We start from the raw sequence: 14,217 nt of genomic DNA, 5'->3' as shown, positions 1-14,217 counted from the left end.
CAAACTATTTGATTCAACAATGGGTATTTTACTCCTTAGTACTGCTACAAGCGGTGTGTTTCCCATTTTGTCCTTTATTCATGTGTTCAGCACTTTACCAGCAGAAGCTGATTCACTGATATTTGTCTCAGTTTTATCCCACTTAAAAAAAACATTTTGAAATCAGATTTTATTCCAGTGATAATTATGGAGAACATATACGTAGAATGAGAACAACAACAAAAAAAAAAAAAAAAACCAAAAAAACAACAACAACAAAAAAAAAAAAAACCAAAAAACCAAAAAAAACCAACCAAAAAACCTCACTGTTTTCAGGCTATTAGGATGCAGGAGGCAGATTTTACAGGCCAATAAAAAATGATGCAAAAAATGCATCAGGACTGGGAAAAGTTAGGCCTTTTGACACCCCCAGTACAAACTGTGAGTGCTGGGGTACTAAACAGGGAAAGGATCACAGAAAGTAGCTCATGCCCTCCACAAACAACATCTCCTATTGCCACTGCTGGAGAAAAAACACTGACCTAGACAGACCACTGATGGCATTAGTTCATGTTGTTATGGTCTAGTCCATTAATTTACTTGTTGAAATACTACTGTCCACTCTTCCTGTGAGGAATTCCTCCGAGCTAATGATGATGTTATCACCTTTTCACCCATGCTATGCTTTTTTTTTTTTTTTTTTTTTTCCAGTTCTTTAAAATGTTTAGCAAAATTGTGCTTACCAGACACTGCTGCTGCCCCACATGTCACAGTTTTGCAAACTTTGTCTTTGAGCCCTGTCTTTGAGCCCTGTACTTTCCTGCCTCAGGTCTCTTGTCCCTCATGGCCACAATGCCAGAACAGCTGTGCATCCTCCTCAAGAATACCTCATTTTCAACCTTTTCTGCTCAGCCAAGTCTAACTTTCACCAGACGTTAATTCTGGGTCTTTCAACAACTTTAAAAGCTTTGTGCTACATTCAAACTGTGGGCTCTTCTGTTAAAGAGAGTATCAATTCCTCAGTAACGCAGCTCTTCTGCCTTACAGTAACTACAAGCTTTTAAGCATTTTATTGTTGTTCTTGCTATTTAGAAATACACTATTCATGTATTTATTTTTAGATGGAATGAAGAACTACTCATCTTTCTGTAAACACCATAACAGTCTCTCTGCCCCAGTTAAATGAAAACCATGAAAAATATTAAAGACTACAACATCAGCTATCCTAAGAAATGAAACTACCTTCTGTTTCCTTCAGGTCACACTCTTTCACAGGACATATGCAAAAAATGCTTTCTAACCTGTCCCTGACATTTTTCTCCTTAACTTCCCCAGAGCTCTGCCACTTTGATAGGGCTATAAACTACTACTTTCCTATTCAAAAGAAACTCCTGACTCATAATTTTTCAGTATTACATGACATCTAGTGATCACTCACCTCCAAAAAGTTGAGCAGTGGTCTGATGCTTTCAGCATATTTAAACTAATCTGCACCAGCCTCACTCCACCACCAGCAGGTTTCAGCCAGTTCAGCTGCTCTGTGCATGTCCAGAACCCAGTGAGTAACGAGCAAATGCCATGGCAGAGAATAAACATCATTTACTGTCATAAGTGTGTGCTCATTCTTTATGTGTTACAAATATGCAGCAAACCATCAGGAAGATTTTTCAGAAGCTTTATTTAGCACAAACCAGCATCAAAGGCACACTTAAGAAAGTAATTGGTGCTTAAGTTAAGTTTGATCTGATCCCACAATCCAGACTATTAGTGAGAAAATTGAAAAATTGTTTTTCAAAGTGTTATGTTGAGTTTGACAGAAGGGTGGACAACTGAATCAACTACCAAAACCAGCAGTTTTATAAGATCTAAACCCTTTATTTTAGCATATGAGTGACATTCATAGCAAGAGAGCTCTTGCTATGAAATGTCTCTATTTAAACATTAGACTGATTGTAAAAACCATTAAGAAAATTATTTAGGGATGTGATTGTGAAAGAAAATTAAATAGCTCAGCATCCTATTCTTCCACTGTGTAGGAATAAATATTATTAAGCCCTTGAAAGAGCCTAAATACACAGACTTTTGTATTTCAGAAGGACAATCCAAATGAATCAATTTATTTTAAACAATACAAAAATGTCCCGCAATGTAGATGTAATAAAAAGATGCAATAAAAAGACATATGACATTCAGTTACCACCTGAACTCTCATCTGTAGTCATACAGAACTGCCCACACTGCAATCTCCTTTACCTTTTGACAAACAAACTCATCTAGACTTTTCAAATCAGCTACACAGTTGACCAAGTAGTCATAGTATCAGCTTCAGCAAGAAAAAAGTTCTTATATTGTGCAGATGCACACATAACCCTGGCAGAACATTTCTGTGAGATGAAGTCTTTATTTTTGCTAAAGATAATTCCTTGTCCCACATGCTTGTTTTGGGTATAAATATCCATAATGATTTAACACACACACATGTCAGCTACATGGATTAGTAATTCAAATTACCTCCAAGTTTCTTCTTCCTTCTTGAATCAAAAGTGAAATCTCCAATCCTTTTGCCAAACAGTGAAATCCTAATTTGTTTGTAAGCAGACATTGTCCTATCTATAGTATATCAGTAGTTAAAGGCAATCTAGAAGATTTGTACTTATCACCATTTGGAACAGGATTGTTACACTCTGTGACTGACAGCAGAATTAAAATATTTCTAGCTAAAGTGTTAGAAATGTTAATGATTTTCAGAAGTCTTAAAACTAATCACCAGTCTGAGACGCAGAAATGATAGATTGTGATAATGCTTACAAAGTCAGGGAAATACCAATAAACCTGCAAAAACCTATAACCCATAAAATACTTAGAAAATACCTATAAAATAGTAATAAAAATTCCCACTCTAGCACTAAAAACAGCAGTAGTATATACACAAAGAAAGAGCAAAAAGAAAAGGAGAAAACTACAGAAAACAAGTTCACTTGCATATATAAATACACTTAGAGAATATTTATTTCCCTTCTTTCACAAAAGAAAAGCAAACGAGAAAATACCTTCCAACTGATATGAACAGATCCAAATGAAGAGAATCTCTTTCTGGAACTTTTACAAATTCCACCTTAACCAAAGTGAGGAAATTTCCAAACCACACAGAACAGGGGGAACATCACTGGACTGCCATACAACTATCTTGCTTTCTATTATCTGGACATATACTGAAAGTAATCTGATAAAGAAAACAGAGAAGCCCATTTGGAGAAGAGATTACTTAAACCTGACTGTCATTTTGTATTTACAGGTTCCAGCTATCAAAATACTGCAAGAACAACTACCATTAAACATCAATCTGCTCAAATGTTAGAGAAATTAGGATAAAGACTGCACCTTACAATGCTCATATGCTCTAAGGAAAAAAAAAAAAGAGACGACAGAGTTCCACTAATTGAAAACTAGCTCTATTTCTCAGAGCACTATATTCAAACCACCTGTATTCTACATTTCAATGAGAAAATGAGAGGAACCCAGTACAAAACTATGACCTACTTTTATGACATAAATGCAGAAGTGCAAAAACTAAAAGAAAATTAGTTAAAGAAAATTAGAAAAGCAGTAAAGGAAGCAAGAGGACAAGAAGGTAATGACACCATATTTTCAGTATTATTTTACCTTCTTTCCCATGTTAGATAAAGGGTTACATCTTCAAATTTTATTAATACCATGTAAATAAACACCCTAAAATATCAAAGCAGTTACATTATGTTCCTACACAAATTAGTTTTGTTACAGCTATGATCTCTGCTGCCTTGACACTAATGTATGGAGAATTTCATGCATACCTCTTCTTATAAAAAATTCTACAAATGAACATAAACAGAAAAAAAAATTTAAAAAAAAGTGGTGAGACAAAGGCTTAGGCTGGGGATACATAGCCACTATAGTGAGAACAGAACATAGCCTTCCCTGGAAAACTGAGGTCCATATATAAACTGGATTCACACATTAGCAGTGACTCCAGACTTTACACATTTTATCCTGTACACACACACCAATCTGAGTAAATATGCAGTCTGTATGATCCAAGACACTCACCCTTCCATTCAAAGGAATGTGATGACAGGTACAAAATAAAGAACAGCAATAGCTTTGGCATAGATTATCTCCCACTGCTGGTCACCATCAACAAGACTAATTGGCTACTGAGTTTTAAAAATCAAGACATTCAAGGACAGAGGAAGAAAAGGTCAATAAAAAGTTGCATAATTTAGACAAGTGTCTGGGCTAAACTCACAGCTTCTGCATGTTGGTCTTGGAGACACAAATGCAAACCAAGCTTCCTCCACTTCTTCCCACCCCTTTTATTTGTTTGTTTGCTTTTAACAAGACAGTGGGGTTTATTTAAAAAAAAATACCAAAACTGAAAGCACATGCAAATACTGCATGACCACAGCAAAAATTAGGATCTTATTGCAATGATAATTTTAAGCTTTTTTGAAATTAGAGCACAAAAGTTACCGATGAAAAAATATATACCGCAATTACTTTTTTTTAGGTTTTAACTGGTATTTCATTATGCAATAGCCAGTTATTTATTTTTCATTTAAATCTCAGCACAGCAAAACTACTGTGATTCAGCAGAAGGGAAGATAGAAAGTATCCAATGTATCCAAGCCACAGGTCTGCACTATGTACCAGGCCTAACAGAGTATACTGACATTTAACACAAATCCCACTACTGGTTATTTTCTTACAACACACTGGTGATCATATCTTGAATACCCACATGCAAACACACAGAAAAATGCCTCTTAAAACTCACACATGCATACAGACAACTCAGCTAAACTGGAAAAAACAAAACAACAAACTCCTCAGGAATCCCACCTCTCGCAGAAAGCACAAAATAACAACGTCATTGTTAAACTAAAAGATCCTCAAATTCCTTCTACACACTTTCCCTGACATCCTCACACAATAAAATGCAGGGGTCAGTGGTACTGAAACAAGAAATGGCAGTTCCACTCTTGTGCACATACGAAAGCAAGTGACCCAAGCTATTATTCCAGTCTGAGGCACTTTTTGTTCCTAATATCCAGATGCAGCAGCTTTTCTTTTTCCTTTTTTTTTTTTTTTTTTAAGAAATGACTGTGGACACCTCCTTCACATTTTCCTTTTCTTCACTATTTTCACTCCATAAAGCTGCAGTCAATGTGTTTTGTGTGTAGTGAGAAGGGAATGGCACATTCAGTGGTGGTCTCAGCCACAGCCTACATTGGTGGCTCAAGTAGTCTCAGGATTAGGTCTTTGTGTGTGATGAAAGGATATGAAAAGTCAGTTATTTAAACTCAGTCAAGCTGTTGATTTTGGGGAGGAAAAAGGTTTTGCAATTCAGTTTTCCTCAATAAATCACTGCCCTTTTTCAAGGGCAGCTGCAGATAGTTCACATGTTCACAGTGTTCTCCAGAAACAAAACAGATCATGATTTTTTTACCCTTCCCCTCAATCTAACATAGGGTAAGAAATCAAAATGAAGGGGCCATTACATTAATTACTCAAATTCACTTGAAACTAAAGCAAAAAATCAACTCTGTTAACAAGTAATAGGATCACTGAAAAATTACAAGGACAAAAAACTACAGAGAAAACCATCCCTTTAAAATTTACCAGAATAATTTACAAAACAACAGGAAGTATGAAATATATTTCACCGTCCTATCTTACTCAATCAGTTTACAGTCATAATTTCCAAGCAGTAGTTTATCAGTTTGGGTACTCATCTGGCAGTCTGAGATCAGAGTTTAAAGATGTTAAGCCTCTGCAGAGCTATCTTTAGTCAGAATATAATTCAGCCTTTGATGAGCTCTCAAAAATACAGCACCCAAAATACTGGCCACTTAGGAATATCTGGGCTAATGTGCATAAACCACTATTAAATATATTGGATTCTTAATTCCTAATACTCCCTCTTTAATTTTAATTCCTAATACCCCCTCAAAATTTTATTCTATTTCTTGGCTGACCTCTTCCCCAATTAGTGCATTGTGTTTTATTAGTGTTGCATTGAGCTAAACATTGCCCAGAGAAGCTGTGGATGCCCCATCCTTGGAAGTACTCAAAGCCAGGTTGGATGAGGCTTTGAGCAACCTGGTCTAGTAAATGGTGTCCCTGTCCCTGGCAGGGGGTTTGGAACTAGATGGTCTTTGAGGTCCTTTCCAACCCAAAGCATCCTTTGAGCCTACGATTTTACACTACAGACCTCACACCTACCAGTGAAGTCCACATCAACAGAACCTTATGCTCCCACAGAGGTTAAGGCAGGACATTTATATCTAAATAAAGTAGATGTTTAAATTGTCTTATAAAGTTTTAAAGCACTGTAATGGCCTTCACACAAGTTGTCCTTTACCTGAGGACATTGTAACTTAGCTGGAGAACAGCTGCCCAAACCACGTTATTCCAGTTAAGAAAAAGAGAACGAGATGCAGACTGAGACTAAAGAGGCTAACAATAATTAAAAATATGTAAGCTCACAAAAAAAAAAAAAAAAAAAAAAAAAAAAAAAAAAAAAAAAAAAAAAAAGAAGCCAAAACCCCACCATCTTCACCAAACAAGTAAATTCAGCTTTTGACTACTTTAGTCAACCTACAAACATTGATTACTACCTGATTTTACAAACAAATTTAATACCATGTTTGGTAGAAATAACAGGTGTCATACTGAACATAGCGTTGCTTTCTAGTTTACTTTTTTAGGAGAACTGGTACAGAACCTTATGGTCAGCCAGAATTCACTACAGAAGATAAGACTCAGACTTAGACCGCAAATTTTGAAGGTCTTTTTTTATTTAAATGAGCTTCAAACTGGACTCTAAACGTACCATTAGAGATATCTTAGCTGAAACACCTAACTTAACCTTTGGTTTCTTCTCAATTTTTTATTCTACTTCACATCTACTCACAGCATTCTGTTCCAGCCACATAGTCAAACATAGCCATAAACATGTTCTCATAAAAGAGACTTATTTTTAATTCATAAACCTTGTGGATACAGTAGTAATTTCCACAAAACACAGTCAGCTGCACTAACATGAGATGCCTCATATGCTGTTAAAATTCATAAAAAGAAAAAATTTACTGCCTGCCTTCCAGTGAGGACTGCTTCTCTTGCCTTCAATCTCTCAAGACAGGTGTGTTATATTTTGGTGCACTTCAAACCAAAGAATGAAAAGATGGCAGAAAACTTTAAACACAATGCAAGTTGCTACTTTGGGAGATATTGAAAAGCAATGGTTTTATAAAATCTAACCGAATTTTTAAAAGAAAACACAAGGTTCACGATGCATTTTTGTGCTTGCCACATACCTTTCATCTCTGTGTTAACCAGAAAGTGTACAGAGACTATCCACTGTTTTGAAGAGAGTCTTTCTTCTCCTTAACTCAATGGAAGATGCAAAAAATTAAACTCTTTCTGTTCAAAGAATTAATTTTCATCCAGTTTAGCTGTCTAGACTAATAATGCTCATTATGGCTGTAGTGTAGTGTATGAATTTATCAACTACTCCAAAAAGAATATTATCAACTTTTTAGCATTGTTTAAAAATCTGTATTTTGTATAATTACAAAATTCTTGAAACTAGAAGGTGGCATTTAATTATTTATTTGTTGGTATTTAAACTGGCTCCTACTATAGCTTTTGGGTGTCCAATCACATTGTATTTATTTGTGTTGAAATTATACACTCACTCGCCAATACAGTAAAAGGGTGGAATGCTCCACAATGATCCTAGCAATAACTCTGAAAAACAACCACTTCTTCAATGCAAATCCGCTCAAGAAAAGCTTCTACATACAAAGTAAGATGAACCAGTTACTGCATTGTTTATTAAGTTTCACTTGATTCCTCCTGACAACCATTTAAACAATGAATGTTGGGAAATGTCTCTCAAAGAATCAACAATAATGGCTGGGATCAGGGCTTTTATATCCAGCTAATACTGTTTTTAGAAAGGAGAAAATATTTCTTCCTGAAGGGATTATAAGAAGCGTTATAAAAGACACCTGCAAACAAAACAAGTGACAAAAGATCTCTATCATAATTGATAACAGTTATCCTTTGTAAAAAAGCTCTGCTTCACCGGAAATAAATACATATTTGCTCTTGAATTTCAAAAACGTCCACTAAGCAAGAAGCCTGCTGATCAAGAAGAGTAAATTTTAGAAAACCTACCAAGAAGAAAGAGTTTTTTTCTTATGGCTAGCAGTGCATTAATAATCAACAGTAAGATCCTAAATTTTCTTTTCTGATGGCAAATAGAGCAGGCAAGCTTTGAAACACAGTGTCTTTTTAATACTCTACTTTTAATACTCTACTTTACTGGACTTGTAAAATCTACTTTGTTTTTTGGAAAGCAAAAACTTTTCACTTAAAAAACGAACTCCAGTATTTGACAAATAATTCAATAGCCAATTTTAAAAAACCACATAAATTAACCAAGATGATGGAAAATGTTTGCCAAATGTGGATTACAGTAGGAATTTGAAAGAAGAAAACAATCACATTTAGAGAAGCAGCCTTCACTTTTTCATTCCAGACCAATTCAGTTTCAGAAAGCACACACTGCCTAAAGGATCTATACAGTGGTCATGGACTAGGTTTTCCAATGTGCTGGTAGATGATTCTCTCTGTACACTCTGTACCATGCACACAGGGGTAGACACTCTCAGCCTTCTTTTGAAGCAGATCAGCTTGTTCTGTCAAAAGTAAGACCGTGCAATTCTCAAGACAGTTTGCTTCAGGGTCTGCTCCCAAAAGGAAGTATGGACAAGATCACACCAATTGTGGCTCCCTTTGCTTTTGCAGACTTCTGTAACATTTTCCCAGCAAATTCTGCATCCTCAGACAACCCCACATGCCTTTAAACCACATGCCAGGGCGTGCAAAACACCCACTCAGTTTCTTGCTATAAAACCACCACGTTGTCTTGCAACACAACCCTCACATTATTATTGTAAATGTACAGAACTAAAGAAAATGGTTAATCATTTTATCTCAGGATGACAGGACCCAGAGGATGCTCTGGCCACGAGCAGTACATAGTATGAACACACACAGTGCAGTCTGCTGTAAAGAGGACACACTGATGCACATATAAACCCCTCTGGCCCAATGGACAAGCAGCACACTGTGCAGGACAGATGGGTTTGACTTTGTGGATGCAAACCGTATGCAAAGAGAAGAGGATAAGGACTGCAGGACAAACTGAACTTCCAGTCAAAAAGAAAGGCACATATGTATAGTCTCAGTCTCAAGACAGCTGAAATAAAGTAAGATATTCTGCCTAATAAGACAGTTAATGAGACTGAAGAGAATTTGGAACCTGTACAAACAGTAAAAAATTAATTGTTTTTATAGAAAAACCATATTGCACTTTCAAGAAGAATTTTAATTAAAATTAAATTAAATTTAATTAATTTAAATTAATTTAAATGGCCATGAATTAAAAATCCTAATATTCACTGTAAGCAACTCTCACAAAAAAAACCCAATTACTGTAATTGATAGGTAAAATACACCACGTTCCTTTCTTCCCCAAAATGACACTTTAAAGTGGCACTGTAAAAATCTGAAAAACAAAACATACACCTCCATTTCAGTTACTTCACTAAACTACAAAAAACACTTTATCTTAATAGGTGTTTTTACTCCTTGGAATAATTTTTTTTTTCTATTTTCAAGAGTTCAGCAAGAACAACATGATTAAACTGCTCAACCTGAAATGTCTTTGGTTTATTTTTAAATAAGTCAAAGCAGGGTTTAGATCCTGAATAAGTTATCTTTAAGAGATGAAGCAAAGCTAGTAATAGCACCTTAAGAAACATTTCTGACCTCAGCATGACAGGTGTGATCCACTAACTGGATCCAGATAATCCACTAAGTCTTTTTTTATCTAGCCTCCACAATTCTGTGTATTCTGTGATTCATGTTATTTTCATACAGTATGATCATTCTTTTTCAGATTTATCCTCCTGCAATTTTTTACGAGAAAGATTAATAGCAACTGCAACAGAAAAATTACCTTGATGTCATATGTAATCCTTTATCATTTCATCATTATCAAAATCTTCATGCTTTGTCCATCTTTCTTTTCTGTAGCAACTTATTCCACTTGTTCCTATTAAGGCTATTATATTCACCCTATTACTACTAATCTTTTCTTTGTAAATAGCCACACCTATTTTAATCCGAAATGGTGTGGTAAGCATTTGATTCTTTGTGGAAGTAGACATGTAATTAGGTTAATCTGTGCTATCTTTTCATGTGAGCTGATTGTTTCTTTACTATGGACATATTTCTTATAACAGCAATAAGCTTGCCAGATTGCTTGGAGGCAAATCAGGAGCAATTTACCAAGCATGTAGCTGCTATGAGCTGAAATCTTGACATAATAGCAAGCTGTGTATAGCCACTCCTACCTACCAGTTATTACTCATGTTAGCTTTTTACTGACACGTTAAATTTCAACCGCACCTTTCTTTCACAAACAAGTACTTTCATTCGACTCAGCTACATCTGTGACAAATAGCTGATCTTCAGCAAAGCATACAGGAATCTAAATGCAGAATGCAGTGCAGAAGTCTTTGGCAGCAGCAACTGAATTACCTGCACGAAGTCCAAGAATGTCAATGGAAGCAAGTCATCCAAGTGGCCAATATCTTTGGAGAAACGATTTAAGATTCTTCCTAGAGAAACAGGGTCGAGAAGAAAAACAAAAGGGAATTAAATGTAATTCCTGAAAAGATCCATGTTTTACCACTTCAAAAACAATTAAAAGGAAACAGCTGGACTTTAAAAATAAAAAGACAATTTTGGAAACCCCCATGAAGGGAATCTCCTACAACCACTGCAATATATTTTGAAGAAGAATATTTTTTTTTTTACAAATGCCTTCTATCTAAATATAAAACCTTTACTTAAACAGCTAGAAAAAATTTAAATGGGCTTTGAAGGTAATATTCCAACAGAATTTAACATGTGCAGGTAAAGGTTTACAGTTGCTTGATGTGCAGGTAAAGGTTTACAGTTCAGACAACTTAATGCAAGTTTCATCAAGCAACATCAGCCAGAATCTGCTCCTATCCTTGACTGAAACTCACTAGTGCATGCATGTCTCATAGATCATAGCTGATCTAACTGATCTTTTTTAGCATTTCTGTTCTCACCCCTCAACATTAAACTTGGATTCAAATTGCAGGTGTTTCTAAAATAAAATCTGAGATAGATTTGCATTCATGCAGCCATACGTTTATACTTATTCAAAACCTTGACAATACTGATCTTTATTAAAGCTAATAAAACGATTTTTAATCTGCTGTCAGTGAAGCATTTACATTTCTCTATTTTCCCATGTTCTACTTGAGTGAAAAAAATCAGATATATCAGGATTTCTTTCATAATTAAAGTCACAGCACTGCCACCCATAAGTGGATTAGTATCTTTCTCTATTAATCAGTATCTCTACTCACCAGGAAAGAAACTAAACTAGGGGTGGGAATCTGGCCATTTCTAAGGTGTGTGATGCCCATACATGCATTCACATTGCTTTGTTATCTGCATATATCTTGATTCAATTATACTTTTAACTGGTACAAACATATTCACTGCACTGGCAACAAAAGACTTTTTTTTTTCTTTTCAAAGGAGCTCATTAAACTGAAAGCAAGTTTAAAGTTTCCACAGAGTGCACTGGCGACATAATTTAGAGATAAGAGATACTGAAGTAACTTCTCTGGCAAGCATCGTGCTAGTTCTTTGCTCACAGCTCTTTTTCATTCATTTCCTTTTCAAGGGAATTTCTGTTCCACACCAAGCAACACAGAAAACATCCTTTCCTCAGGTCTGGGACATGACTCCGAAGAGAGATACTGGTGGCAAAGAGCTTGTTCTGCAGTACATCACTACCCAAGGCAGTTACTTCAGGCAGCCAAGAGCAGAATTCATACTGTTTTTAGGCTTTGCATACAGAGGGGAAGGGTGTACAGCAGCACAAGACTCAGAAAAATCTCTTCCATCTTTTTCTACTAGGAATAGCATGTGGGGATGTTCCCTTTTACTTGTATCAGGGTAGATACATCAGGCAATTTAAAAAAAAAAACTTTCTTTTTGCCATGATTTTTTTTCACAGAGACTGGTCACAGAAGAGTGATCAAGCACATGCTGCATACACGCTGTCACTAAGGCTTCTTAATATCCTTAAATATCACATTCTAGGTTATTTTCAAATGAACCAAGACTTCACTGGCAAGAAGAAAATCATTTGAAGAGGTTAAATGCTTCCTGTTGATAGAGGTTTCCTTAGCAGCATGTCCAGGAAGGGCAGATAAGGAAAACTAGGTGGAATAACAGACTGGGCTCAGGGTATTAGAAATCTGTTCACAGCTTTGTCACTTGCCTTCTGAGTGACTTCACTTTATTTTACAGAGCAAGGAGCACAGCAAGGAGAGGTGACAGTGCTAAGCCCTTCCATGAAAAGCTGTGAGACCCACCAATGACAAGCTTTACACAAGGGCAAAGGATTATTCCCATAGCGAGCTAAACCCCACCTTAATTCAGTCTAAGAATCACCTTTTTGCCTTTTAACCCCAAGTAAGTTTTATTTGTAGTGGTTTCAGACTTATATAAGAAGCCATTGCGCAAAGGCCAACCCACGTGACACTGCCAGGAGGCAGCAAGGTCACCCAGGCTGGCTCCTTTTCCATGGCCACAGCAAGGTCAGCCCCATGCTGGCACCTCCAGCCATGGAGCAATGCCTGCACATTAAGAGTGACTGTGGCTCTCCTCCTCTTCCTGTGAAGTTCTCTGAGCAACGTGGTCATGACAGAAAACTTAGCTCAGCCAGGCTGTCCCCAGTAATCCCTGGTTTCACTGTCTCTTCCATGTTACCAACAAGCACTCCAGATCCCAGAGACAATCATGTTGCTAATTGCCAAAACTGCATTTTTTTGCAACTGCCTTATGAAATTGTTAAGTATAACAATGTTTCTACAGCCTCTGTTTTGACAGTTCTGTGAGCTGCCACTAGGAAAGTGGAAATTAATCTGATGTTATCAATAAAACATGAAAACATCTTTTAATCTGCCTAATCCTCTTTAAAATGTAAATACAGTGATTCTGTAAAACGACACTGACTAAAATTTGAGTGAGCAAAAGAAATCATATATGAAAAAGACAAACCTTGAAAACTGGAACATTTCACAGTCACCTAATACAATTAAACAGTGGCAGCATGAATCAATTGCTTCCTAAATAAACATTAAAGTCAATCTCTGATAGCAGTGCTTCACTGCTTTTGAATTCTCAAATTACTGAAAAATTAGTCTATTTAGTGTTTGCACATAGAAATTCTGGAAAATGCCACCTGAAGTCATTAAGACCAGGAAAATATTTTGCTTATTGCTAACAGGTCTGTATCTCCATCCTGTACTGTTTATCTGTGACCATTAATGGTTTTCTACTGCTAAAGGCAAGCGACAAACCCACAGGCCTTACCCTCATTTTTGTCATTGCTGTTTTTCCATTCTATTACCTCAGAGACAGTAGAAGAGAAAATACAATTCTGGAGATGCATTTCAGATCCTATTCACACAGATGTAACTGAACTGGCATTTTATACAGCATGCCCTACACAGAAGGAAAGCACAGTAACCCACTAAAGCAAGCTCCTTCACCATGTGGCAGGGACAGCAATGCACCTTCAAGCAGAAGTGTTATGCTTTGGAAATATCCACAAGATGCCCCACAGCCATTACAGCATTGCATTCAAAGCAATTGCTTCATTTATAAGGATGTCTACAAGTACAAGAGATCTATTTCACAAGGTATGAAGAAACAACTGTTTCCACTTACTGGAAGCACAGTAAATCAGTGACTTAGTTGTGTATTATTAAGCATGCAAGAGAAAACATTCCAGATTTAAAAGTTAAAGTACCTATTTGGAGTCAGAACTCAAAATGCTTACAGTTATGACTACAGCTTCCAGAATTTGCAAACCTAACTTTTGAGAATGCTTCTTCAGACTATGGAAACTGTTGCACCTGCTATTCAAGAAGGGCAGGAGTTACACAACTTACCTACCCTCTCACCCTGAAAATTATGTTTTCTCTCCAAAACCTCTAAATCCTTCTCTCCTAAACTTACAGACTATCAGCATAACCTTGCCACCATAGTTCATATTTCCAAAAACTCCAA

At 36.3% G+C, this 14,217-nt stretch overlaps 1 protein-coding gene across 3 annotated transcripts in view; it reads right to left on the bottom strand.

Moving 5' to 3' along the window:
* The window catches only part of ABCC4 (ATP binding cassette subfamily C member 4), a 136,631-nt gene that overhangs the window by 49,004 nt on the left and 73,410 nt on the right, over positions 1-14,217 (bottom strand). For all 3 annotated transcript variants that reach the window (XM_053971651.1, XM_053971652.1, XM_053971653.1), the window contains one exon: positions 10,633-10,712. In XM_053971651.1, coding sequence (XP_053827626.1) covers positions 10,633-10,712 — 80 coding nt within the window. The remainder of the gene's footprint in view (positions 1-10,632; positions 10,713-14,217) is intronic.

The sequence above is a fragment of the Vidua macroura genome, chromosome 2 (assembly GCF_024509145.1).
Source record: "Vidua macroura isolate BioBank_ID:100142 chromosome 2, ASM2450914v1, whole genome shotgun sequence".
NCBI classification, from domain to species: Eukaryota; Metazoa; Chordata; class Aves; order Passeriformes; family Viduidae; genus Vidua; species Vidua macroura.
The sequence above is the reverse complement of the archived record's forward strand: the minus strand, read 5'-3'. Positions and strand labels throughout refer to the sequence as shown.